The sequence below is a fragment of the Mauremys reevesii genome, linkage group 15 (assembly GCF_016161935.1).
Source record: "Mauremys reevesii isolate NIE-2019 linkage group 15, ASM1616193v1, whole genome shotgun sequence".
Lineage (NCBI taxonomy): Eukaryota > Metazoa > Chordata > Testudines > Geoemydidae > Mauremys > Mauremys reevesii.
The window spans coordinates 1,969,125-1,994,339 of NC_052637.1; the positions used below are offsets into that span (position 1 = coordinate 1,969,125).

At 49.9% G+C, this 25,215-nt stretch overlaps 1 protein-coding gene across 6 annotated transcripts; it reads left to right on the forward strand.

Annotated features, from left to right (window-relative positions):
* Positions 1–11: 11 nt before the first annotated feature.
* LOC120382883 (zinc finger protein 501-like) lies at positions 12–25,205 on the forward strand. Of its 6 annotated transcripts, none has more exons than XM_039500334.1 (4): positions 12–65; positions 688–801; positions 1,115–2,469; positions 25,161–25,205. In XM_039500334.1, exons 1-3 carry the CDS (start codon positions 32–34, stop codon positions 2,461–2,463), a joined length of 1,497 nt encoding a protein of 498 aa, XP_039356268.1. In that variant the 5' UTR covers positions 12–31; the 3' UTR covers positions 2,464–2,469; positions 25,161–25,205. The 6 variants fall into 6 exon arrangements, with proteins under 6 accessions (XP_039356268.1, XP_039356271.1, XP_039356270.1 ...); XM_039500337.1 differs by lacking the exon at positions 25,161–25,205 and adding an exon at positions 7,631–7,673; XM_039500336.1 differs by lacking the exon at positions 25,161–25,205 and adding an exon at positions 3,871–4,432.
* The last annotated feature ends 10 nt before the right edge of the window (positions 25,206–25,215 follow it).

Consider the following 25,215-nt stretch of genomic DNA (forward strand, 5'->3'; position numbering starts at 1 on the left):
CCCCGCTCAGAGAGCCCTCTACAGGGACGTCATGCAGGAGAACTACGAGACGGTGACCTCGCTGGGTAAGGGATTCCTGTCCCCTCAGATACTAGAAGCCGTGGGGTCTGTGTGTCTATATGTGGGCATGTTCTTCCCGTGTCAGTTAGATCAGAGGTGAGTGGGTTCCATAATGCACAGCTGCCATGTGAGAGAGACTTGCATCTCCGTGCCCCCTCCAGTGGGACATCGGTGTCAATACCCAATGGACAAGCTAAACCATCCCCACCCCTCCAGCTTTCAAAGGGGCATAAATCCAGCATTGTCCTGTCTGTTGTTTCTTGGCTGCACACACAATCCCTCTTCACCTCCCTCCTTTGCACTAGCTTCAGCCCTGGGGAGGGCTCTGGGCTCTGCAGGTTTAGAAAGAGGCAGGGGTTTAAGTCCAGAGCCGTGTGTTAGTCGGCAGGGCCCCCAGAGCGCACAGATCCTGGTAACGCCTAGTGAGGGTGTAGTAATATTTGGCTCACCTCCCCAGACAACTTCCTCTGCGCAAGGGGGCTCAGTGACCATGTTCCCTTCCTCTTGGATTCCACGTTCCTCCAGCAGAGCACAGGGACAGGTTCCACTCATGGAATGTCCTTTGTGACAAATACTCCACCAGTGCTCCATGCACCCTGATCGGGTCTGATTTCACCCTCTGCGCAGGATTCCCCCTTCCCAAACCTGAACTGATTGTCCGGCTGGAACGAGGAGAAGAGCCTTGGTTGCCTGATCTCCAGACCTGCAAGGAAAGAAGGCTTCTGAGATGCCCCCATACAGGTGAGGACTGACACAGAAACCATCTAGGGAATGAAGGAAAAAGTTGAGACTCCCCAAATATGGTGTGAGTAAGCACCCTCAGTTCTCCCCCGTTTCAGACAGGACAGGGCTGCAGTCATCAGATATAGCTCACGCCATTCCACCCAGCCTCTTACCTGCAGGAGTTTGCTTCCCAGCTTTCCTTCCCTGTGAGTGTTTGGGAGGGATGTGGAGGCAGAGTCCAATTGCTAAGTCTTTGTGTTGGGTTTTCCCTTTGTGCTATTCCTCTTTCTCCCCAGCACAATGACTCCTGTCTGGATTGTGTCTCTCCCAGCAGGTGCTGAGCAAGGGAGTGAGACCAAGGAGGGAAATCATCATGAGGAAGCTTCTGGGGAAGTGGAACCGGTGGGGACCTTTGTGGGAAGAGCTGAAGGGAATTTTTCCCAGTGCTTCAAACTCGAAGAAGCCTGTGGAAATTGGCACAGGTCAGAGAGGCTGCTGGGAAACCACCCAGGGAAGAAAGTGGATGAATCTATTAATGGTGCGGGAGGAGAGGAGGATCCCAGAGCGCAGCAGACAAATCCGAAGGAAGAGACACCCTGGCACTACCTTCAATGTGGGAAAGGATTCATTGTGACACATCAGACAATGGTTACAGGAGAGAAACCCCTTCAATGCTTGGACCGTGGGGAAAGCTTCAATATGCTCTCAGATCTTAATAACCACAGGAAAAGCCACAGTGGAGAAAAACCCTCTCAATCCCTCGAGTGCGGGAAATGTTTCATTTCCAAGACACAAATAATTGGACATCAGTTAAGCCACACAGGAGAGAGACCCCAAAAGTGCTTGGAGTGTGGGAAAAGTTTCATACAAAGGTCACACCTTGTTCAACATCAGAGAATCCACACAGGAGAGAGACCCCACAAGTGCTTGGACTGTGGGAAATGTTTCACAGAGAGGTCAGCCCTTGTTCAACATCAGAGAATCCACACAGGAGAGAGACCCCACAAGTGCTTGGACTGTGGGAAATGTTTCACAGAGAGGTCAGCCCTTGTTCAACATCAGGCAATCCACACAGGAGAGAGACCCCACAAGTGCTTGGAGTGTGGGAAAAGTTTCCTAAGAAGGTCAAACCTTGTTGAACATCAGGCAATCCACACAGGAGAGAGACCTCACAAATGCTTGGACTGTGGGAAAGGTTACATACAAAGGTCAGCTCTTGTTAAACATCAGGCAATCCACACAGGAGAGAGACCCCATAAGTGTTTGGACTGTGGGAAAAATTTCATACAGAGGTCACACCTTGTTCAACATCAGGCAATCCACACAGGAGAGAGACCCCACAAGTGCTTGGAGTGTGGGGAATGTTTCACAGAGAGGTCAAACCTTGTTAAACATCGGGCACTCCACACAGGAGAGAGACCCCACAAGTGCTTGGACTGTGGGAAAAGTTTCCTAAGAAGGTCACACCTTGTTCAACATCAGGCAATCCACACAGGAGAGAGACCCCACAAATGCTTGGACTGTGGGAAAGGTTACATACAAAGGTCAGCTCTTGTTAAACATCAGGCGAAATCCACACAGGAGAGACTCCAGCGGTGCTTGGACTGCCGGAAAAGTTTCATATGGAGGTCTGATCTCATTAAACATGGAAGAATCCACCCAGGATCTAAACTTCTGTGACACATGGTAAGAAAGGATTAAGCAAGTTGCATGTAATTGATTTGCTGGGGGTAGGGGCTGAAAGATGGAGAGAATGTTTGTTTATAGGTGAAATCACTAAAATGTGTTTTGCAAGTTTAGTGTTAATTGGATCTGTTCCGCTCTCCTGCTTGGATGATTTCTGTGGGGATCCCGGAGATGGAAAGGAGCAGGTGTTACCATCTTGGCGGCACCTTGGCACGTGCTTCGGGCGGCACCTTGGGAGGAGGCGGTTTTTGTTTTTGGTTTAGCCAGGCGGCGTGGGGGGGGGTGTCTTGGGCGGAGCGATGTGGCGCTGGAGGGGGCCGGGACTTGGGCGGCTGACGCGGCGCTGTGGGGGTGGGTACTTTGGTGATGCAACGCAACGCTCGGAGGGGCGGGGACTTTGGCGATGCGATGCGACACTCGGGGGGGCAGGGACTTTGGCGGTGCGATGCGACACTCGGGGGGGTGGGGACTTGAGAGGCCGGACGCAGCGCTGAGGGGGCGGGGACTTGGGCGGTGCGATGCGACGGGGCGTTGGGAGAGGGGAAGGTTGGGGCTCTCGGGGGCGGGGTGGCGCTCTTTTTTTTTCTTTGCTTGGGCCGGCAAAAATGTTAGAGCCAGCCCTGTTGGCTACCAATCCCCATGGTGACTCTCTACACTAGCAATTCTCAAACTGTGGGCTGAGCCTCCCAATGTAGGGACAGGAATGTGTCAAGGGAGGGGCGTGATCAGTGTGGGTTGTTTGTTTTTTAAAGAGCACTGGCTGTTGTCCCCAGGTGGTTGGGGCTCATGAAGGAGGAACAGGCCCATCTGGGAGGTGGGGATAAATGCTCAGGCTCTCTAACCCAGGTGGAGCAGCAGCTCAGAAGTAGGGGTGTCAATGGGGTGATAAGTCTGCTGTGAACAGTCATATTGAGGAACATCACTGTTCACATGGCCACCCTCACTTCTGTGCTGCTATTGGAGGGCTTCAGAGCTGGGCACATCGCCAGCACCATGTTTACAAAATGATAAATGTCCTGTGAGGTATCATAGGGAAAGTCATCACCTGCTGAATATTATTGTCCCATTAAAATGTGTCTATCGCCCTGGAGCTCGGAGAGTTTGCTGTATGTTTGTTACATGCTGTAAAGCTGGAAAACACCCACAGAGGAGCTCCTCAGAGACAGCGGCACCTGCACACCAGCTAGGTGCTAAGTGGCCAGTAATTGCTCAGCCGGCCCTTCACCAGCTGTGGAGTCGGGAACAAGAGAGTTACAATTCACCGGAAGTACGGCTGGATGCTCCCTTAGGCCACTTTGTCACCTGCCCCCCGGCTGGGGGGTGAACCTCAAAGAGAAGAGTGGTACAAAGGAACAAGGGAGAGTGGTCTCCATTTTCACCTCTCCTCTCCCTTCTCTATAGAAGGCAAGAAGATGACTTGAAAGGCAGCAGGGGCCGTGGAGTGGAGAGGACGGAGCAAGGCTGGAAGGAAATCCAGCCTGGGTACTCAGAACTGTGAACTGCCTGCAACAGCAGGTGGGGTGCAATAACCTCCTTGCCTCACGTTTTCCTTAAATTGATAAAATTTAGGATTTAAAATGCATTGTATAGACTCAGACTCTAAGGTCAGAAGGGACCATTATGATCATCTAGTCTGACCACCTGGACAACGCAGGCCACAGAATCCTACCCATCCACTTCTATAACAAACCCCTAACCTATGTCTGAGTTATTGAAGTCCTCAAATTGTGGCTTGAAGACCTCAAGCTGCAGAGAATCCTCCAGCAAGTGACTCATGCCCCACGCTGCAGAGGAAGGCGAAAAACCTCCAAGGCTTCTGCCAATGTGCCCTAGATTAAAATTTCTTTCCCACCCCAAATATGGCGATCAGTTAAACCCTGAGCATGTGGGCAAGACTCACCCACCAGCACCCAGGAAAGAATTCTCTGCAGTAACTCAGATCCCGTCCCATCTAATATCCCATCACAGACCACTGGGTATACTTACCTGCAGATAATCAAAGATCAATTGCCAAAATTAATTGCCAAAATTAGGCTATCCCATCATACCATCCCTTCCATAAACTTATCAAGCTTAGTCTTAAAGCCAGATATGTCTTTTGCCCCCACTACTCCCCTTGGAAGGCTGTTCCAGAACTTCACTCCTCTAATGGTTAGAAACCTTCGTCTGATTTCAAGTCTAAACTTCCTAGTGTCCAGTTTATACCCATTTGTTCTTGTGTCCACATTGGTACTAATGTAGGGATATTAAAGAAGGTTTATATTAGACGTGGTTTATATGAAAAATGATTTATTGTTAGAAATGATTTATTGTTACATGATACTTTATGACTGAAGGTTTATATTAGAAGTAAATGTGATTCCCAACATTTAGCCTCTAACCTGGAAGCCACCAGCTGTGTTTGTGTGAAGCCTGCTCAAAGAAATACTTTGTATAAAACTTGTTAAACGTCAATTAACTCTAAGTGCCTATTCTCTAAGGGTATGGCTACACTTACAAGTTGCAGCGCTGGGAGTTACAGCGCTGGTCATGCAGCTGTGTAGGGGCCAGCGCTGGAGTGTGGCCACACTGACAGCTACCAGCGCTGCAGTGTGGCCACACTTGCAGCACTTTCCAGCGCTGTATTGAGAGGTGCATTGTGGGCAGCTATCCCACAGAGCACCTCGTCCCGTTTTGGCGCCGTTTTGGCGCTGAGTATTGTGGGAAGGGGAAGGAAGTGTGTGGGTCATTCCGCTTCCTGTTCCAACGCCCCGTGGTGCATCGCTTCACATCCCAGCATTCTGTCTTTCCGGCAACGTTTGGCGCCATTGTGAGTGTCTTTCTGTTTTACTCTGTGGGAAATGGAGCCCGAGCTGCTGAGGACTGTGCTGATGAGTGTCACCAGCACAACACGTTTGGCAGTCGAGCTATTCCTTCAGCTCCAAAGTGACAGCGAGGAGTCTGACGATGATATCGATATCGATTCTCCTGCCACGTGTGACACCAAAGTGCTTGTGGCATTCACAGAAATGCTCAGCACCGTTGAACGCCGCTTTTGGGCTCGGAAACAAGCACTGAGTGGTGGGATCACATCGTCATGGAAGTCTGGGATGACGAGCAGTGGCTGCAGAACTTTCGTATGAGAAAAGCCACTTTCATGGGACTGTGTGCTGAGCTCGCCCCCACTCTGCGGCGCAAGGACACAAGATTGAGAGCTGCCCTGACGGTGGAAAAGCGGGTGGCTATTGCAATCTGGAAGCTGGCAAATCCAGACAGCTACCGGTCGGTCGGGAACCAGTTTGGAGTGGGAAAGTCGACCGTTGGAATTGTTTTGATGCAAGTTTGCAAGGCAATTAATCGCATCCTGCTAAGAAAGACCGTGACTCTGGGGAGCGTGCAGGACATGGTGGATGGCTTTGCACAAATGGGTTTCCCTAACTGTGGAGGGGCAATAGATGGGACGCATATTCCTATTCTGGCCCCCCCCCACCTGGCATCAGAGTACGTTAATCGAAAGGGGTATTTCTCTATGGTTCTCCAGGCGCTTGTGGATCACCGCGGGCGTTTCATTGACATTTACACAGGCTGGCCTGGAAAGGTGCATGATGCATCTCTTCGGAACAGTGGCCTGTTCAGGAAGATGCAGGCAGGGACTTTTTTCCCAGACAGGAAGATCACAGTAGGGGACGTCGAAATGCCCATTGTGATCCTTGGAGACCCCGCTTACCCGTTACTGCCTTGGCTCATGAAACCCTATACAGGGAAGCTTGACAGGAGCAAGGACCGGTTCAACTACAGGCTGAGCCGGTGCCGAATGACTGTGGAGTGTTCTATGTGCCGCTTAAAGGCCCGCTTGATTTGCTTGTATGGGAAGCTAGACTTGGGAAAGCAGCATCCCGCGGTTATATCCGCTTGCTGTACCCTCCATAATATTTGTGAAGGGAAGGGTGAAACATTCAGTGAGGCATGGACCACCGAGGTTCAAGTCCTGGAGGCTGAATATGCACAGCCAGAGAGCAGGGCTAATAGAGAGGCCCAGCACAGGGCTTCAAGGATTAGGGATGCCTTGAGGGAAGAATTTGAGGCTGAAAGCCAACAGTAATGTTTGCTGACTTGCATGGGAGTGAATTGCACTGTTTACACTGTTATTCTATTATCCCTAAAATGATTTGCAGTGCCTCTTTCTTTACTGGGCTAAGGTATCTTTCACTATCTGCTATAATAAAGACTGTTTTCAAAGCCAAGAATTGTTTTATTGTAAAGAAAAAAAATTCCTTGACAGACAGACAGACACACAACATTTCATGAACACAAGAGGGAAGGGGTGTGGGTTGGTGAACTGTACAGTCACAAGTTTGCATATGTCCTGTCTGGAGTGCTGTTTAACGATTCCTGCACTTCAGGGTGCATATACTGCATGGTTGTGGGGGTTGAGTGCAGAGGGTAAGGGTGGTAGGTATCAGGGCTGGTTGGTGAAAGAACAGGTGTTGGAGGCAGCTGGTGGTGGTAAGAAACTGAATGCTGGGGAAAGGCGGTTTGAGCTGACATTGGGGCACAAGGAAAAAGCTTTGGGACGGGGGGGGCTGTGGGGCAGCACGGGACTGCTCTGCCTGCATGGCTAAGATTGCCTTGAGACAGTCCGCTTGGCTCGACAGGATCTCTAGCAGCTGGTTTGTGCTTTTCTTCTTTGCCCCAGCGTTTACGCCAATGTCTCTGGCGGATCATGCTTTCCTTCTCTCGCCACTCCTTCAGTTCCTTTCTCTCTGCAGCAGAGTGCTGAAGAACAGTCTTCAGCATCTCCTCTTTGCTCTTTCGGGATTTCTTCTCAAATTTTGTAGCCTCTGTGCTGTGGAACATCTGCCCACTCCAGGAGTCAAGGTCACTGTAGAAATGAAACATTTAACAGGGGCAGCATTGTATCCACTATCTCCAGACATGAATTGTTACACTGAGGGAGTTTGCACTTTAACATTCTTTCCCCACACGCATAACACGACAGAAGCCACGAAATGGTGAGTGAGGGGTGCTTATAGAAGGAGAAGTGGGGCTTGATTGATAGAGGGGGGCTGGTTGCTTCGGGTAATCTGGAGTGATAGAGGGGTTGAGTGAAGATGCAGCTGCAGGGGTGATCTTCACTATCTACCTATCTCTTCACTAAAGAGTCTCCCAACATTTTTCACAGGAGTTAATCCTGCAAGATATCTCCCTGCTGCGAGTCACTAGGGGACAGCGGGAGGCTCTTTTACAGCAATGTGGATTCCGCCCGGGACCCTACACGGCTTCCCTGTGTTCAGAAATGATCCCCCCCCCAGTCGCGGAACAGTGGCGCGGACGCGTCAGCGTGACTGGGACAAGAAACACAGTGGCTCTCCCTATAAACCTGCGCAGGCATATTGCCCACGCTCTGGCTGAAACTTTTGCTGAGATAACTGAAGCAGATTACCGCGACGTGATAGACCACATCAACGGGCTATTCCACATCTAGAGGCTGGCATGCATGCAGCCATAACCCCCCTTCCTCTCCAGAAACATTTCCACCCAGAAAATAAAAGCCGCTTACCGTTAACCCGCTCCTCTGCTTGTCGTTCTGCAACTGCTGGCTGCTGCGATTGGGTACTTTCCTCCTGGCTTGAGAAGAGATCCTGGCTGCATGCCCACTCTGGGGTGTCTTCCCCCATCCCAGTAGCTTCACTCGTGGTTTCCTCCCCCCCCCCCGCCTCCTCCTCCGCCGCCGCCGCCTCCGCCTCCTCCTCCTGTCCCCCAGCCTGCTCAGAAGTGTCCATCGTTATCCTGGGATTGGCAGTGGGGTCACCCCCAAGTATCTCGTCCATCTCCCTGTAAAAACGGCAGGTCGTGGGGGCAGATCCGGATCGGCGATTACACTCGCGGGCTTTGTAATAGGCACTCCGCAGCTCCTTAACTTTCACCCTGCATTGCAGTGCGTCCCGATCATGGCCCCTATCCAGCAAGGACCTTGATATCTGCTCAAAGATATCGTAATTCCTACGGCCGGAGCACAGCTGTGCCTGCACTGATTCCTCCCCCCAAGCACTGATGAGGTCCAACAGCTCGCCATTGCTCCATGCTGGGGCTCGTTTGCCACGTGGAGGCATGGTCACCTGGAAAGATTAACTGATTGCACTCCACACCTGGCTGCAGCAAACAGGAAGGAGATTTTTAAAATTCCCGGGGCATTTAAAGGGCTGGTCACCTGAGGCAAGAGCAGTAGAGTGCAAACTGATGAGCAGAGTGGCTGAACAGGAATTCTGGGATAGCTCCTTATTCCCTGGAGGACAGGTAAAGCGCTGGTGAGTGTCCACACCTGCTGAGCAGCGCTGGATCCACCAGTGCTGCACTCCTTATACCCCTGCCGGGATGGGTTTTCAGCCAGCGCTGCAACCAGGGAGTTGCAGCGCTGGTTGTGCCCTGCAAGTGTGGACGGGGTGTAATTGCAGCGCTGGAAAGCCTCCACCAGCGCTGCAACTTGTAAGTGTAGCCAAGCCCTAAGTAAAATTTTGTAGTCTCTACTTTACTTTGTAACAGCGGCTGTAAGGCTGTAATTAAGTGGTTAATTGACGTCAATTGACTCTAAGGGCTTGGCTACACTTACAAGTTGCAGCGCTGGGAGTTACAGCGCTGGTCATGCAGCTGTGTAAGGGCCAGCGCTGGAGTGTGGCCACACTGACAGCTACCAGCGCTGCAGTGTGGCCACACTTGCAGCACTTTCCAGCGCTGTATTGAGAGGTGCATTGTGGGCAGCTATCCCACAGAGCACCTCGTCCCATTTTGGCGCTGAGTATTGTGGGAAGGGGAAGGAAGTGTGCGGGTCATTCCGCTTCCTGTTTGCCAGCGCCCCGTGGTGCATCGCTTCACATCCCAGCATTCACTCTTTCCGGCAGCGTTTGGCGCCATTGTGAGTGTCTTTCTGTTACTCTCTGTGAATCACGATTTCTGTGGCAAATGGAGCCCGATCTGCTGAGGACTCTGCTGATGAGTGTCACCAGCACAACACGTTTGGCAGTCGAGCTATTCCTTCAGCTCCAAAGTGACAGTGAGGAGTCCGACGATGATATCAATATGGATTTGTCTGCCGCGTGTGACACTACAGTGCTTGCGGCATTCACGGAAATGCTCAGCACCGTTGAACGCCGCTTTTGGGCTCGGGAAACAAGCACTGAGTGGTGGGATCACATCGTCATGGAAGTCTGGGATGATGAGCAGTGGCTGCAGAACTTTCGTATGAGAAAAGCCACTTTCATGGGACTGTGTGCTGAGCTCGCCCCCACTCTGCGGCGCAAGGACACAAGATTGAGAGCTGCCCTGACGGTGGAAAAGCGGGTGGCTATTGCAATCTGGAAGATGGCAAATCCAGACAGCTACCGGTCGGTCGGGAACCAGTTTGGTGTGGGAAAGTCGACCGTGGGAATCGTTTTGATGCAAGTTTGCAAGGCAATTAATCGCATCCTGCTAAGAAAGACCGTGACTCCGGGGAGCGTGCAGGACATTGTGGATGGCTTTGCACAAATGGGTTTCCCTAACTGTGGAGGGGGTGAAGTAAGCCAAAACAGTAGCTGTTATAGTATATAGATAGAGACTCCCACCCTCTGTACGTTTTCATCTCACTTTATTTTTAATTGTTAAAAGACAGGGAGTCTCACATAAATTGGTAACACCCCAAAAGGTAAAGAGACAGTAAAATAGATGTGATTAAGATAGAGAATGTATGTGAATGAGTGCCTAGTTTAAATAATGAATAAATGGTTAGGGAGTTACCAGTCTGAAGAATTCAGTGCTGGCTGAAGAAGGTGTCAAGTGGAATCAACCAGATGACCCCCCAGAGGGCAAACTGGAATCCACCCACCACACCTCAAAGGCATTAAAAACAAACATCTGATAACATGGAGCTAGCCACCTGCTGATTGATTTAGCAATAGCAGAATGAAGCAACTCTCATGAACTGACATAGGAATAAATTCCTATAAAACTGGACTCTGAAGACTGAGGACTTTGAGTCTATGGTTCTGCTACCAGCCTCCAGGAGCATCAGATGCATCTGACACAGACTCGGCTCCATCCTCATGACCAAGATACCTGGCCAGTAAGTTGGCATGAGCAACGTCTAGGCTGGTAACTATAACATCTATACAGAACCTGAATGAATATATGTGTGTGTGTGTATGTGTGTGTATAAGAAATAAGTAGTGATAGAAATAAGTAGTAAAACAATGTTGTTTGCTTTTATCTTTTGCTTTACTATTATATTTACAATAAATGTGGCATCTCTGCCTTATCCCTCTTAATAAAATCCTGCTAGTTTTTATTGGTATAACACTAAGCTTAAATAATTCCTCTTCCTCCCTGATATTAATCCCTCTGATATATTTATAAAGAGCAACCAATACTCCGAGGTCCTTCTCCTCCTCTGTTACTTCCAACTGATGCGTCCCCAATTTATAACTAAAATTCTTATTATTAATCCCTAAATGCATGACCTTGCACTTTTCACTATTAAATTTCATCCTGTTGCTATTACTCCAGTTTACAAGGTCATCCAGATCTTCCTGTATGATATCCTGGTCCTTCTCTGTGTTAGCAATACCTCCCAGCTTTGTGTCATCCGCAAACTTTATTAGCACATTCCCGCTTTGTGTGCCAAGGTCAGTAGTAATAAAAAGGTTAAATAAGATTGGTCCCAAAACTGATCCCTGAGGAACTCCACTAGTAACCTCCTTCCAGCCTGACAGTTCACCCTTCAGTACGACCCGTTGTAGTCTCCCCTTTAACCAGTTCCTTATCCACCTTTCAATTTTCATAAATTGGAGAAGATGGGGATCAATTTTAACTAATAATTCCCCATGTGGAACCGTGTCAAATGCCTTACTGAAATCGAGGTAAATTAGATCCACTGCATTTCCTTTGTCTAAATAATCTCTTACCTTCTCAAAGAAGGAGATCACGTTGGTTTGGCATGATGTACATTTTGTAAAACCATGTTGTAATTTATCCCAATTACCATTGACCTCAATGTCCTTAATTATTTTCTCCTTCAAAAATTTTTCCTAGACCCTTACATACTACAGATGTCAAACTAACAGGCCTATAGTTACTCGGATCGCTTTTTTCCCCTTTCTTAAAAATAGGAACTATGTTAGAAATTCTCCAGTCGTACGGTACAACCCCTGAGTTTACCGATTCATTAAAAATTCTTGCTAATGGGCTTGCAATTTCATGTGCCAGTTCCTTTAATATTCTTGGTTGAAGATTATCTGGGCCCCCCGATTTTGTCCCATTAAGCTGTTTGAGTTTGGCCTCTACCTCAGATGTGGTAATATCTACCTCCATACCTCATTCCCATTTGTCATCCTTCCTTCCATTATCCCTAAGCTCCTCATTAGCCTTATTAAAGACTGAGGCAAAGTATTTATTTAGATATTGGGCCATGCCTAGGTTATCCTTAACCTCCATTCCATCCTCAGTGTTTAGTGGTCCCACTTCTTCTTTCTTTGTTTTATAGTTTTAACCAGTTCTGACCTTTGACATCTTTCTCCCTTGTAATCCCTGAAAACCCCCTTGCTCCAGTTACTAAAGTGGTTTTAGTGTTTTGTCTGGACCTGTGTGTTTTCATTGAAGTGTTTGGGGGATTTGACTGGAGAGAACAAGGCTGTGGCCTAATCTGGCCCCTCTGTGAGGGTGACCCTCTAATGACTGAGTTTGTCCATCACAGTGACCAGACTGAGCTGTCCAAGATGCACATTCCTGGGGCGCAAGGCTGGGAATGGGTCCTAGCGCTGAAGAGGCTCCTGTGCAGCATCTCTGGGTGCATGTTACCAGCACTGGGTGACCAGACAGCAAGTGTGAAAAATCAGGAGGGGATGGGGGGTAATAGGCACCTATAGAAGACAAAGCCCCAAACAGCGGGACTGTCCCTATACAATTGGGACATCTGGTCACCCTACCAGCACTGGTGCAAAAGTTGGAGCTGGCTGGGCTGGCGGAGCCAGACTCGTGGGAGAGAGAAGCAAAAGGAGAAAGAGAGGAAGTAAGGGGGGGGGGAGGGGAAGGGTGACAGCAGAAACCTACCGTCATATCCACCAGGGCCTTTTCCCTTAGCCCCTGCGGGCTCCCCATCCTGCACCCCCTTTGCTACTAATCCTCGCCCCCTTCTGTACCCTAACTCCTACACTGTGCCCCTAACCCCTACATTTTTTTACCTTCACCCCAACCTCTCCACAGTGCCACCTTCACCTTAACCCCTGCACTTCCCTCCCACCTGCACCCCCAACCCCAACCCTGCACTGCCCGTGTCCATTTTATTTGTCAATACCAGGGCCATCCCTAGCTATCCTGGGCCCCTATACAACCCCCCTGTGTAGGAGGGGGGACAGACCTCCATGGGGGGAAGCCCCAGGCCTCCACAGGGGGGTTGGCTTGGGAGACAGGGAGGAACCACCCCCCAGCACTCACCGGGGGCACGGCTGGGGCCAGGTCTCTGTACTTCTTGCCACCGGTGACTGTAGGCCAGGCCCTGCTGCAGAGTCCTCAGGGGCGGGGCTGGGGTGGATCAGGGGAAGGAAGAGGCCGGGTGGGGCAAAACCAGGGCAGGGGCTTTGGTGCCCCAAACTTCCTGGTGCCCCACATAGCTGTGCACTTTGTGGACGGCCCCCTGGGCCCTGGTCAGTACATACATGTGGAGGCTCCAGCATGGCAGTGGGGAGCATTGGCCCCTGGCTGCACGGAGGTGGGAGATCACCCTGCAGCCTTCCCCCTCCCCTCCCCTCCTAGGAGAGGGACTTGGCAGTGAGATACCTCGGTGTGCATGTCAAAAGGCCACAGGGAAGCATTTCACATGTATGTACTGACCAGGGCCCAGGCCCCAAAATAGCTGATACCAATGGTTGAGTCCAGCCCCCACTGGGCCCTTGCCTGCCAGGGCTCTGGGCCATCACCTCCCAAATGGCCTTTCATTCTCCCTAGAATGGAACATTTCCCTCTCAGCCTGAACAGCCCAGCAGTGCTTGGGGTGCGCAGTGTAGGAAGAACAGGAATTCTCTTCAGGCACCAGCCGCTTTTTTCTGCCCTGACTCAGACAGGGCTAGTCTACACCATGCCGAGTTTTAGCGACACGTCATCGTCTATGGCTGCTAGCTCACTGAGTCAGACACAGACACCCCTCCTTGCTCTTTTCCCTTCCCAGTTTGGCTCATCCCAGCCATCCCCAGCCCGGTTCCTCCTCCTTCACTTCACAAAGTCCCATGCCCGGCTCTACCAAGCTTGGCTGCAAGCCCCCTCTTCCCAGCCTCCAGAGCCCGTGTCAAGGTTCCTTCCCCACTCTGAACTTTAGGATACAGTTGTGGGGACCGGCATGGACACTTCTAAGCTTAATTACCAGCTTAGATCTAGTATCGCTGCCACCATCCAGAATTTTCAGCTTTGTTAGAAGCTCCTGAAATGTGTTGAATTTCAAAATCAAAGTCTTGGAGAGCTAAACTCCATCGAAGAAGTTTTTTGTTGTTTCCCTTGGCAGTATGAAGCCACTTTAGCGCAGCATGGTTGGTTTGTAGCTGGAAACACCATCCCCAAACATATGGGCGTAGCTTTTCCAGGGCATACACAATGGCGTAGCATTCTTTTTCACTGATTGACCAATGGCTTTCCCTCTCAGACAGTTTCTTGCTGAGAAACACGACAGGATGGAATTCTTGATCCGGTCCTTCCTCCATTAAAACTGCTCCTACACCACATTCAGCTGCATCTGTGGTTACTAGGAATGGTTTGTCAAAGGCTGGGGCCCTTAGCACAGGGTCAGACATGAGTGTCACTGAGAACATTGGTGCAAAGCTAGCGCACAGCTCCTTGATCTGCTGTCGCTGCAGATGTCCAAGGGTAGCGGAGAGGTTCACCTCTTCCACCGTTACTTCGTAGTAGACACCTTCAGGCCACTCAGCGTCATCTCCTCCCTGGGCTGTAAACTGACAAACCTTTAATTCTCTGGAATAAAACGGCTTGAAAGAATTAACATGGTACACTTTAGGCTTTAGGGTTGAGGTGGGGAATGCTATGAGATAGATAACATCTCCCAGGCGCTCTTGGACTGTGAATGGCCCTTCCCATGACGCTTCCATCTTATGCGCCTGTAGCGCCTTTAAGACCATAACCTGGTCCCCTACTTTGAAGGAACGCTCTCTGGTATGTTTATCATAGCAGGCCTTTTGCTCTTCCCGAGCATCCTTTAGGTTTTCTTTAGCAAGGGCCAAAGTGTGTCGGAGGGTGCTTTGTAGGTTGCTTACAAAGTCTAGAATGTTAGTTCCTGGAGAAGGCGTAAATCCCTCCCATTGCTGCTTCGCCAATGTAATGGCCCCTTAACCTCGTGACCATACAAAAGTTCGAATGGTGAAAACCCTAAACTGGGATGTGGTACAGCCCTGTAGGCAAAAATCAACTGCTGCAACACTAGATCCCAATCATTGGAGTGTTCATTTACAAATTTACATATCATGGCCCCCAAAGTTCCATTAAACCTCTCCACCAGGCCATTGGTTTGATGGTGGTAAGGGGTGGCAACCAAGTGATTCACCCCATGAGCTTCCCACAGGTTTTTCATGGTCCCTGCCAGGAAATTAGTTCCCGAATCTGTAAGGATGTCGGAGGCCAACCTACCCTGGTAAAAATGTCTGCTAGTGACTGGCACACACTTTTAGCCCTGGTGTTGCTGCTTCCGGCCATCAGGTAGCAAAATCCATGAAAGTCAGTATGTAGTGCTTTCCTGTGGGGGGTCTTTTTTGGGAAAGGACCCAGAATATCCACAGCTACTCGCTGAAATGGGACCTCAGTTATGGGGAGTGAGTGGAGAGGGGCTTTGACCTGGTCTTGGGGCTTTCCCACTCGTTGGCACACCTCATAATACGGGACATAATTAGCAACGTCCTTGCCCATTCCGTCCCAATGGAAAGACTTCCCCAACCGGTCCTTGGTTCTGTTCACTCCGGAATGGCCACTGGGATGACCATGAGATAAGCTCAAGAGCTTTACCCGGTACTTAGTTGGAAATACGAACTGTCTTTGAGGACGCCAGTCTTCCTGGTGTCCACCAGAAAGAGTCTCCTTGTATAAAAGTCCTTGTTTTACAACAAACCGGGATGGGTTAGAAGAGTTGAGAGGCAGCTGGGTGTCCGTGCCGCCACCCAAGCTTTCTGAAGGCTGTCATCTGCTTGCTGATCAGCCTGGAACTGTTCCCTTGAGGCTGGAGACATCAGTTCCTCCTTAGACTGTGGACTTGGGCTTGGTCCCTCCGGAAGCGAGGTAGGTGATGGGGTTGTTTTCGTTGATTGTGAACCGCTCTCTGCTGGTGCACTAGGTGATATTTCAGGCTCTGGCTGAGCCTCTTGGGTAGGGTTGTCTGCTGCTTCTGCCAGTTCAGGCCCGCTGGTGCCCTCTGGTGTTGGGGTTGTAGATGGGTTTGCAAGCGCTGACGTCAGTGCTGGCAACGGTTCTGGTGCTGGTTGCTTTGCCAGTTCCGGTTCTGGGACTGGATTCACTAGGCCTGTAGCATTCATGGGTAGAAGATCCGGTTCCAGCACCTCTGTCGGGGTCTCTGGTAACATAGATGGGGCCCTTGTGGACGGCTCAGGAACAGGGATGGGTGTGGAAGCTTGCTTGGCCTGGCTGCATGTGACCATTCCCACCCTCTTGGCCAGCTTCACATGGTTGGCCAAGTCTTCCCCCAGTAGCATGGAGATGGGATCATTGTCATAGACTGCAAAAGTCCACCTTCCTGACCAGCCCTGGTACTGGACAGGCAACTCAGCTGTAGGCAAGTTTAAAGATTTTGACCTGAATGGGTGAATTGTCACTTGAGCCTTTGGGTTGATGAATTTGGGGTCCACTAAGGATTGGTGGATAGCTGACACTTGTGCCCCGGTGTCGCTCCACGCGATAACCTTCTTTCCGCCCACTCTCAAGGTTTCCCTTCGCTCCAAGCGTATTTGAGAGGCATCTGTGCCTGGGGATCTCTGGTGTGATTGTGGTGTAATGAACTGTAATCGGTTGAGGTACTTGAGGCAGTGGGCCTTTATATGTCCCAGTTCATTACATTTAAAACATGGCCCAGCTGACTGGTCATTGGGTCGAGGTGGGTTGCTGTAGACTGGTGAGGTGGGACAATAAGGTGTCTGGGGCTTTCCTTGGGTTGTAGGTGGGGCCTTGGGTTGCCCCGGTGATAGGGTTTGGTTTCAGTTTGCCCCCTCTGATATTTGCTCCAACTGCTAGTAGTTTTTTTCTTTTCTGCCACTTCCACCCATTTGGCTCCGATCTCCCCCACCTCGGATACAGTTTTGGGTTTCCCATCTAGGATGTACCTTTCTATTTCCTCAGGAACACCCTTTAAGAACTGCTCCATTTGCATTAGGAAGGACAGCACTTCCAGAGATTTAGCACTTGCTCCTAATATCCAGGCATCCCAACTCCTTCCAATGTGGTAGGCGTGTCGGGTAAATGACACATCTGGTTTCCACCTTAGGGCTCTGAACCGCCAACGGGCATGCTCAGGTGTTAGCCCCATTCTGATTCTGGCCTTGTTTTGAAAAAGTTTATAATCGTTCCTTTGTTCCTTAGGCATTTAAGCCGCCACCTCTGCTAAGGGTCCACTGAGCTGTTGCCTCAGCTCTATCATGTACTGGTCTGTAGAGATGCTGTACCCATGGCAGGCCCTTTTGAAATTTTCTAAGAAGGCCTCACATCATCACCTGATTGTAGGTGGGGAATTTTCTGAGATGGGAAGCAGTACCTGGAGAAGGGTTGTTAGGGTTGGCCGGTAACTCCTGCTTAGCCCTTGCTAATTCCAGCTCATGCTTTCTCTCTCTTTCCCTCTCCTCCATCTCTTTTTCTCTCACCTCCATCTCTTTTGGTTTCTCCTCCATAGCTCTTTTGTGGGCAGCCTCATCTCTGGCCATCTGTCTGTCATGTTCCTTTTGGCTCTCCTCAGCCCAGAGTTTGGCTAATTCCAGCTCCTGTAGTATGGCTTTTTTCCCTTTGCTTGACATGTTTCCCTGCTCTGCCTGAGCTATCTTGGTTTGAGAGGTAAAAAAAAAACCCACAGCTTTTATCTGGGCTTCTGAGAATGAGAAGAGACCAGAAAAACTGGCTTGTTACTTGTCTTTTGCAAACTGTTAATTACCCTCCAGCTAAGCCCAGCTGGAAATCCTTTCTAACAAAGCCTTGTTAGAAACACCTTTATCTGTTTGCCTTCAGGGTATCTTTCCTTCACTGCTTCCCCAGCATCTCAAAAGAGGGGAAAAAAATCTGTCTTTTGGTTCCTAAAAATCCCACACTGCTGCTCACCATGTCAAGGTTCCTTCCCCACTCTGAACTTTAGGGTACAGATGTGGGGACCTGCATGGACACTTCTAAGCTTAATTGCCAGCTTAGATCTGGTATCGCTGCCACCATCCAGAATTTTCAGTGTCTGGATCACTCCCGTTCCCCCCAAAACCTTCCCCTCCCTGGGTAGCCTTGAGAGACTCCTTCACCAATTCCCTGGTGAGTCCAGATCCAATCCCTTGAATCTTAAAACAAGGAGAAATTAACCATCCCCCCTCCTTTCTCCCACAAACTCCTGGTGGATCCAGATCCAACCCCCTTGGATCTAAAAACAAGGAAAAAATCAATCAGGTATTAAGAAAAAGGCTTTTAATTCAAGAAAAGAAAGGTAAAGAAAACCCTCTGGGAGAGATTAGCATACCAGCTACTCTCACAGACAGCAGATTCAAAACACAGAGGATGTTCCCCTGGGCAAAAACTTAGTACACTAATGAAAAATATCACAATAGGCAATTTGATTCTCCCTCTAATTGCACAAGACAGGTTACAAAGAAATAAACATAAACCTATTTATTCCTTTCTAAAAAAAACTACTCTGATAAGAGGCTGGTTCCTTGATCTTTTTCACTGCCCCTGAAACTGAGACTCTCTAAACAAAGGAAAACTTCCCTCCTTCCTTCTGAAACATCTTGTTCCCCCATTGGTTCCTCTAGTCAGGTGTCAGCCAGGCCAGGTGAACTTCTTAACCCTTTGCAGGTAAAAGAGGCATTAACCCTTAACAGTCTGTTTATGACAGCCTGTTCCCAGCCTTGCTCAACCCCCCTGCCGGGCCTGACTCCCCCAGCCCTGCTCACTCACATGCTACAAACCTTACAATTCACCGGAAGGACGGCTGGACGCTCACTTAGGCCACAGACTGATTGTTGCCTGCCCCTCGGCTGGGGGGTGAACCTCAAAGAAGAGAGTGGTACAAAAGCACAAGGGAGAATTCCCTCCATTTTCACCTCTCCTCTCCCATCTTTACAGAAGGCAAGAGTATGACTTGAAAGGCAACAGGGGTCGTGGAGTGGGGAGAACGGACCAAGCTGGAAGGAAATCCAGCCTGGGTACTCAGAGCTGTGTACTGCCTGCAACAGCAGGTGGGGTGGGAAAACCTGCTTGCTTCACATTTTCCTTAAATTGGTAACATTTAGGATTTAAAATGCATTTTATAATTTTATAATTTTAACCGGTTCTGACATTTGACATCTTTCTCCCCTGTCATCCCTGAAAACCCCCTTGCTCCAGTTAGTAGAGTGGTTTTAGTGTTTTGTCTGGACCTGTGTGTTTTCATTGAAGTGTTTGGGGGATTTGACTGGAGAGAACAAGGCTGTGGCCTAATCTGTTCCCACTGTGGGGGTGACCCACTAATGACTGAGTTTGTCCATCCCAGTGACCAGACTGAGCTGTCCAAGCTGCACATTCCCGGGGCTCAAGGCTGGGAGTCAAAAACTGGCTGATGTTGCTGTGTCGTTTGGTAAGTTCCTGAGTGTCTGGCTAGCGGCACTCAGTGCAGTGCAGCCAGGAGTGACTTTGAAGGCTGGTGGCTGTGTATGAGCAGTGCATGGAGGGGGGTTTGTTGTTCACCCAGGGAAGCAGCAGGATGGATTTGATTTAAATCACTAGTTAGGAAGACTCGATTTAATCATGGTTTTCTACATATTCTTCACAACATAGACATAAATGTAGGTTTCATATATGGAAGGTTCACACTATACATTTTTAAACAGTGATTTATTTTGAAAACTTTTCAGGTGAGTTTTACAGCTATATCAGACAAAGAATGTTTGGTTATTTCATTTCATTTCATTTGTTTTTTTTTATTGTTTGGTTATTTCATTCATGCCATATTGTATTAGGAGGAGAACATCACCAGACAGACATTTAAATAACAGAAATCTGATTTTCTTGATTTTTTTTTAATGTCATTGATTTTTATTCACCCTGGGAAGCAGTGTAAAACATGCCTTGGGATGGAGAATTAAGCAGTTCAACAGTCCAGATTGTACCCTGGGGTATGTCTCACACCCGCTTTCTCCTGGGACCCACATGGCACCGTTGGGCTTTCATCATCCTGATCCTGAAAGGGAAGCTGAGCAGGGCAAAGCAGAGAAGAGGAACCAGCCGACATCCTCAACTGCTTCGGCTTCGGCTAAATCCTGAACTCCCCCTGGCATGTGAGACTTGAGGTTCTGCCGCCAGCCTTCCCCTCGTGTCTGTTGCTTTCCCAATGGTCAGGGGTGAAAGTAACTTAAAGGACTTAGCGATATGCCGGAGTCCTAAGAAGGGGGAGGGGCCTCAACTGGAATTGGTGGGATCTTTAAATCCCTGGGCCCTGTACACTGAGATTTAAAGGGCCCGGGACTCCAGCTGCGGTGGCAACAGCCGGGAGCCCCGGGCTCTGGCAGCGATGTAAACAGCCCAGGGCTCTGCTGCAGTAGCGGCAGCCAGAGCCCCTGGCCTTTTAAATCACTGCCAGAGTCCTGCTGCCGAAGCCCTGGGCTAGCTGCAGCAGCCGGGAGCCCCAGGATTTGGGCAGTGATTTAAAGGGTCCAGGGCTCCATAAAACACAAGGCTAAACCTAAAGATTTAGATGTAGTGGGGTACAAAACCCAAAGTCAGGCCTAATACTGTCCACTTTCACAGTCAGTGCAAACAAGCAGTATTTTTGTTTGTTTGTTCTTTACCTTGACTTCTCCTTCCTTCTATTACTGAAGCAGCACCGGAATCCCATCCATCGTCGCCACTTGTTATATCCTTGGGGGTGTTGTTAGAAGTGTTGTCAGAGTGCTACCGGTATGGTGCACTGCTTTCTCCAATGTTGATATCACTCGGCTGCATGCGTGTGTTCCCTCTGTGTGCTGCCCCAGCTCTGCTCAGATAGCTGACACAGCAGACCCGGAGAGAACCCCCAATGACCACAGAGTCTAGTAAGGTACGAAGGCACGTCGGCCAGGTTTATTGCCGTATTGGATACAGTAGTAGTTCTCTGAAGATTACTTAGTCTACTGAGCATACTACGAATATGTACCCACGGTCAATGGACTCGGCTCAGTCAGTGGCGGGACTTTCCACTGCCCCGTAGGCCGGACAAAGACACCGCCCCAGGGATGCGTTCTTATACACAGGTACAAACAAGTTACACATCACTCCTGACGTATGAGGTGCAACCCGTCTACGTAGTAAGGTGCTGCCTGTCACCTTGTACATGTTGGTTCGATCAAAACAACTCTATCCATCATATTACCCTTTTGCCCCTGTCATTGGGATGGACCAGCCTGTTCCTTGTTATCTGTGTGGAATGTGCAAGTATGTGAATGTTCTGATATCTAGTGTTCAGCACCTTTTAGGTACGTATCTTCTTGCAGCATCAGCCCTTTCCTTGCCAGCTTCTGTGAGCAGGGCCTGCCTCTGGTTCACAGCTTAACTTTGCTTTATGTTAGCAAAGTCTTGACCATTATTTTAGTTCAGGCCTTAGGCCTCATACAGGGCCTCTGATACCAAGGTTTCTATCTCAGGGCCTCCTCTTACTACATTCTCCCATTTTTTGTCTTTTTATGGGGAGGATGTTTACCCATTGTCCCGGAAAAGCATAATGCATGGACTGAAGATAACCCAGTGGGCTAAACACTGTTATGTGGTTATTTTATTTTACCATCTATACACTCATGCCCCATCTGTCTGTTTAGTCTGCACATTCCCTCATATGACTGTTAGGCAGATTTTATTATCCAATTATTTTTTAGTCCCTTATTATGGGCCTGGGAATGTTAGGCCTGGGACCATGACTGAGGAATGTAGTATTATGATTGAGCCTTAGAGGCACTCCCAAATAATTAATATATATGAATTATATGGATATGGCATATATATTTGTAGTGTGTATGGGCATATATGTATAATATGTATGTGTACATATGACACCACCTTATATCCAAGCATAACCATGTTTTTCCAGCCTGCTGGTGTACTCTGGCCCTTTTACTTTGGTGACACAATATGTTAAGGCAATTCCAGTTATCCCCTATCTCTCTCATTATTAGTAGTAGGCTGAGTGTTTTAAAATACTGGGGTAGGGATTGTGATAGTGTGTCCCACACTGCTATATATATGAAAAGTAAAACAAAAATTTGGAGTAGTGACACTACCTCAGAGGCCTTTAGTTATAAATATATTATAATTAGTTACTACATGTACTGTCCATTCATGTTATAGGTTACCCTTGCTGCTGGTTGTCACCCTTGGGTAAGCTTTACTGGGCAGGAAACAGAAGTGGGTAGCTTCTCTGTTCCATTGGTTGATGTAGATCCAGTTGATCCTGGTCCAGCTAGTGGTTTTTAGCTGATTGTTAAATTAATTGTCCATATATGGTAGGTAGAGGGGTATTTGACCAGACTCTTATTTAAAAAGCACTTCATTTTTCTTTTCTTGATGCCTGGAGGTTTCTTCACTGTATACTGATATTATCTGGTGTTTTCAGGGTGTGATATTTTTTGGCATGTTGGGTCTGTGAGATACAACATAAACAACTTTTGTTAGTTAACATAGTAAAGTTTTTTTTGTTTGTTTTCATTAACCCAAACTTTATACACAGTTTTAACTTAGTTTCTTTACAATGTAATAACAATGTAATAGGGACCAAGCCTTTTATAACACAAGCTATACTTTTGCAATTGTTGTATAGACATTCATTTTCATTTGGGGTGCATTACTAATATTTCATACTAAATGTAATACTTACAGCTGTTTCCAGTGTTTCACTCTGTTCCTGTACTGGTTGTCTCTGGGCTGCTTGCCACCCTGCAAGGGGGGTGGGAGCATTCCAGGGCTGTGTAGTTTCTTTTGATTCTTTTAACTCTTCCTTTGTTACTGTTACTTTCTTGGCCAGCATGCCAGCATGCTGTCTAACCCATCTCACTGCCATAGACATGAGTTGTAAGATTCTTGCTTTCTTACACTTATTACTATTTTTCAGAGCCTCAGTTTCAACCATTGCTCTGCAGATGCCAGGCCATGTTTCCCCACTCTCTTTTTTAAATTCATATGGATCCCCCTTACTGGCAATCCAGCGGGTCCAGGAGTTATCAAACTCCATGGGGATCAATAGGGAGGGGATCAGGGGGTTCCCTAGCTTGAGGTTTTCTGCCGTGTTAGATCATGATTCTTGCAGCATCAGCCCTTTCCTTGCCAGCTTCTGTGAGCAGGGCCTGCCTCTGGCTCACAGCTTCACTTTGCTTTATGTTAGCAAAGTCTTGACCATTACTTTAGTTCAGGCCTTAGGCCTCATACAGGGCCTCTGATACCTAGGTTTAGATCTCAGGGCCTCCTCTTACTACAGGGGAAAGCCGGTTTAGGAACAAATCTCTTGAGGCCAGACAGCAGACAGCTAACAAAACTACCATTTTATTTATAGACACAGAGCTCACTCAACAGGCTGAAGCTGGCCGGCCTATCCCCTAATAATCTAACTCAGTTGCAATAAGAACAAAAACCATGACAACCAAATACACAACAGCTTCTCTCTCCCACAAGTCTGGCTCAGCCGGACCAGCCAGCTCTAACTTTTGCACCAGTGCTGGTAGGGTGACCAGATGTCCCAATTGAATAGGGACAGTCCCGCTGTTTGGGGCTTTGTCTGATATAGGTGCCTATTACCCCCCATCCCCGCCTGGTTTTTCACACTTGCTGTCTGGTCACCCAGTGCTGGTAACACGCGCCCAGAGATGCTGCATTAAGCAGGGTTGATCGCTAGGGCCAGGAGATGCCGGGAGGCGGCAGCGGGCGCTGGGCTCCGGCCCGGCCGCAGGAAGTGACTCGCAGCCGCTGCGGTGACTCTGGCTCCCAGGCTCCTGGCGAGATCCCCAAGCCCCGGGGGGCGGCTGGTGCTGGGAGCCCGGAGCCCTGGCTGCAGCCGGGAGAGGGGAATCTCCAGCAGGGCCCTTCCGCTGCTCCCAGGAGCCTCTCCCAGGGCAGAGCCCCAGCCCGGCCCGGCCCCTGCCCGGGGCCCCGCTCGGAGGAAGGTGAGAGACCCGCCCCCGGCACCCCGGGCTGCAGGGGCGGAGGCTAAAGAGGTGCAGGGGTGAGGGCAGGCGGGGAGCGGGGTGGGGGCAGGAGGCGGGTGCGGGGACTGCGGGGGCAGGCTGGGATGGGGGCGGGGGCACTGAAGGGAAGATGGGGCGATGCGGGGATCGGGGATTGTGGGGCTGAGGGCGAGGCTGGAATAGGGGAAGATGTGGGGGCACTGCGAGGAAGGGGGTGTGGGAGGCGGGAGGGGACAGCCCCACCCGTTCCCAGTGTGTGTTATTGTCAGACACCCCCGGGCTGGCGGGGTCTGTGTCTCATGAGTTTTGGGGTCTGCCCGGGGCCCTGGTCTGATTTCTGGGCAGGATTCACATCTCAGCCCCTCCGGAGTCGCTGCTGCTTTGGGCAGGCAGGGAGTGTGGATGGGCCACTGGGCTCAGCCTCTGCCTGCCTGTCCCTGGGGGCTGCTGCAGGAGTCCAGGGCAGCTCGTTCTTCAGGTGATGCCACCAGAGGGCTCCGGCTGTTCCTCAGGGAGAGGAGTTTACAGGGCAGTGCGGGGAAATCCCCCAAAGTGGCCCCTTTAGTTCTGCTTTTTTTTCTAGCATTTGGCTCAGAGATACTATTACTGGGAGGGTCTGAAGTTCCTGGGAGGAATCGGGGGGTTACATGGACTGAAGCCCCTTCTGGTACCTCCCCCATTGCCCCTCTCGCCCCTACAGACTGAGGAATCGCGTCCATGTTTTGGTCCAGATAGGCCCATCTTCCAGGACGCAGGGAAGGGAAATGTCTGAGATGAAGCCAGCTTGGGTAGGGGATTTTCAGGGAGCTCTTGGCGGGACAGGGGCAGGAAGGAGACAGGGTGTGATAAACCTGCTGATTTTCTGAGTGGGCCCATTGGTGATGGGGGACGGGAGACGGGACATTTCCCCATTTCTCAAACAGGATACAACCCCCTTGCACTGGGCTGGGAACATTTTCAAGGTTCCCAGTGCTGGAGTGAGACCCCACTAGCCTGAGGCTGGTGTGAAATACGCAGGGAGGCTGTTGGGATTCCTGTCCCTGTCCCCGGCTCAGAGCTCTGCTTCCCGTATCAGCCTGTGGCTGGCAGGAGTGTGGGAAATGAGAAGACCCTGCCCTGCTCCGTGTGCTGGGGGGGACAAGGAGCTCTCATCTTCTCCCACCCCCTGAAGCGTCCCAGCTGCTCTGAGCAGGGTGGGGGTGGGATTCTTCAACTGTGGCCCTCCCAGAGCTTCCATTTCTTTATCCTTCCTCCCATGTGACTATTAGGATTGTGGCTGGAGCAGCGTGTAATGACCGGGGCCTTTTGTCGTTTCAGATGCCGGTGACCTTCGAGGAGGTGGCTGTGTATTTCACCCAGGGGCAGGGGGCTC

What these genes read in the sequence shown, in the direction of transcription:
- LOC120382883 (XM_039500334.1), top strand. Translation starts at nt 32, where the DNA reads ATGCAGGAGAACTACGAGACGGTGACCTCGCTGG. An exon ending in CGAGACGGTGACCTCGCTGG is followed by an intron (nt 66 to 687) that starts GTAAGGGATTCC and finishes CCCTCTGCGCAG; the next exon opens with GATTCCCCCTTCCCAAACCT. An exon ending in TCTGAGATGCCCCCATACAG is followed by an intron (nt 802 to 1,114) that starts GTGAGGACTGAC and finishes TGTCTCTCCCAG; the next exon opens with CAGGTGCTGAGCAAGGGAGT.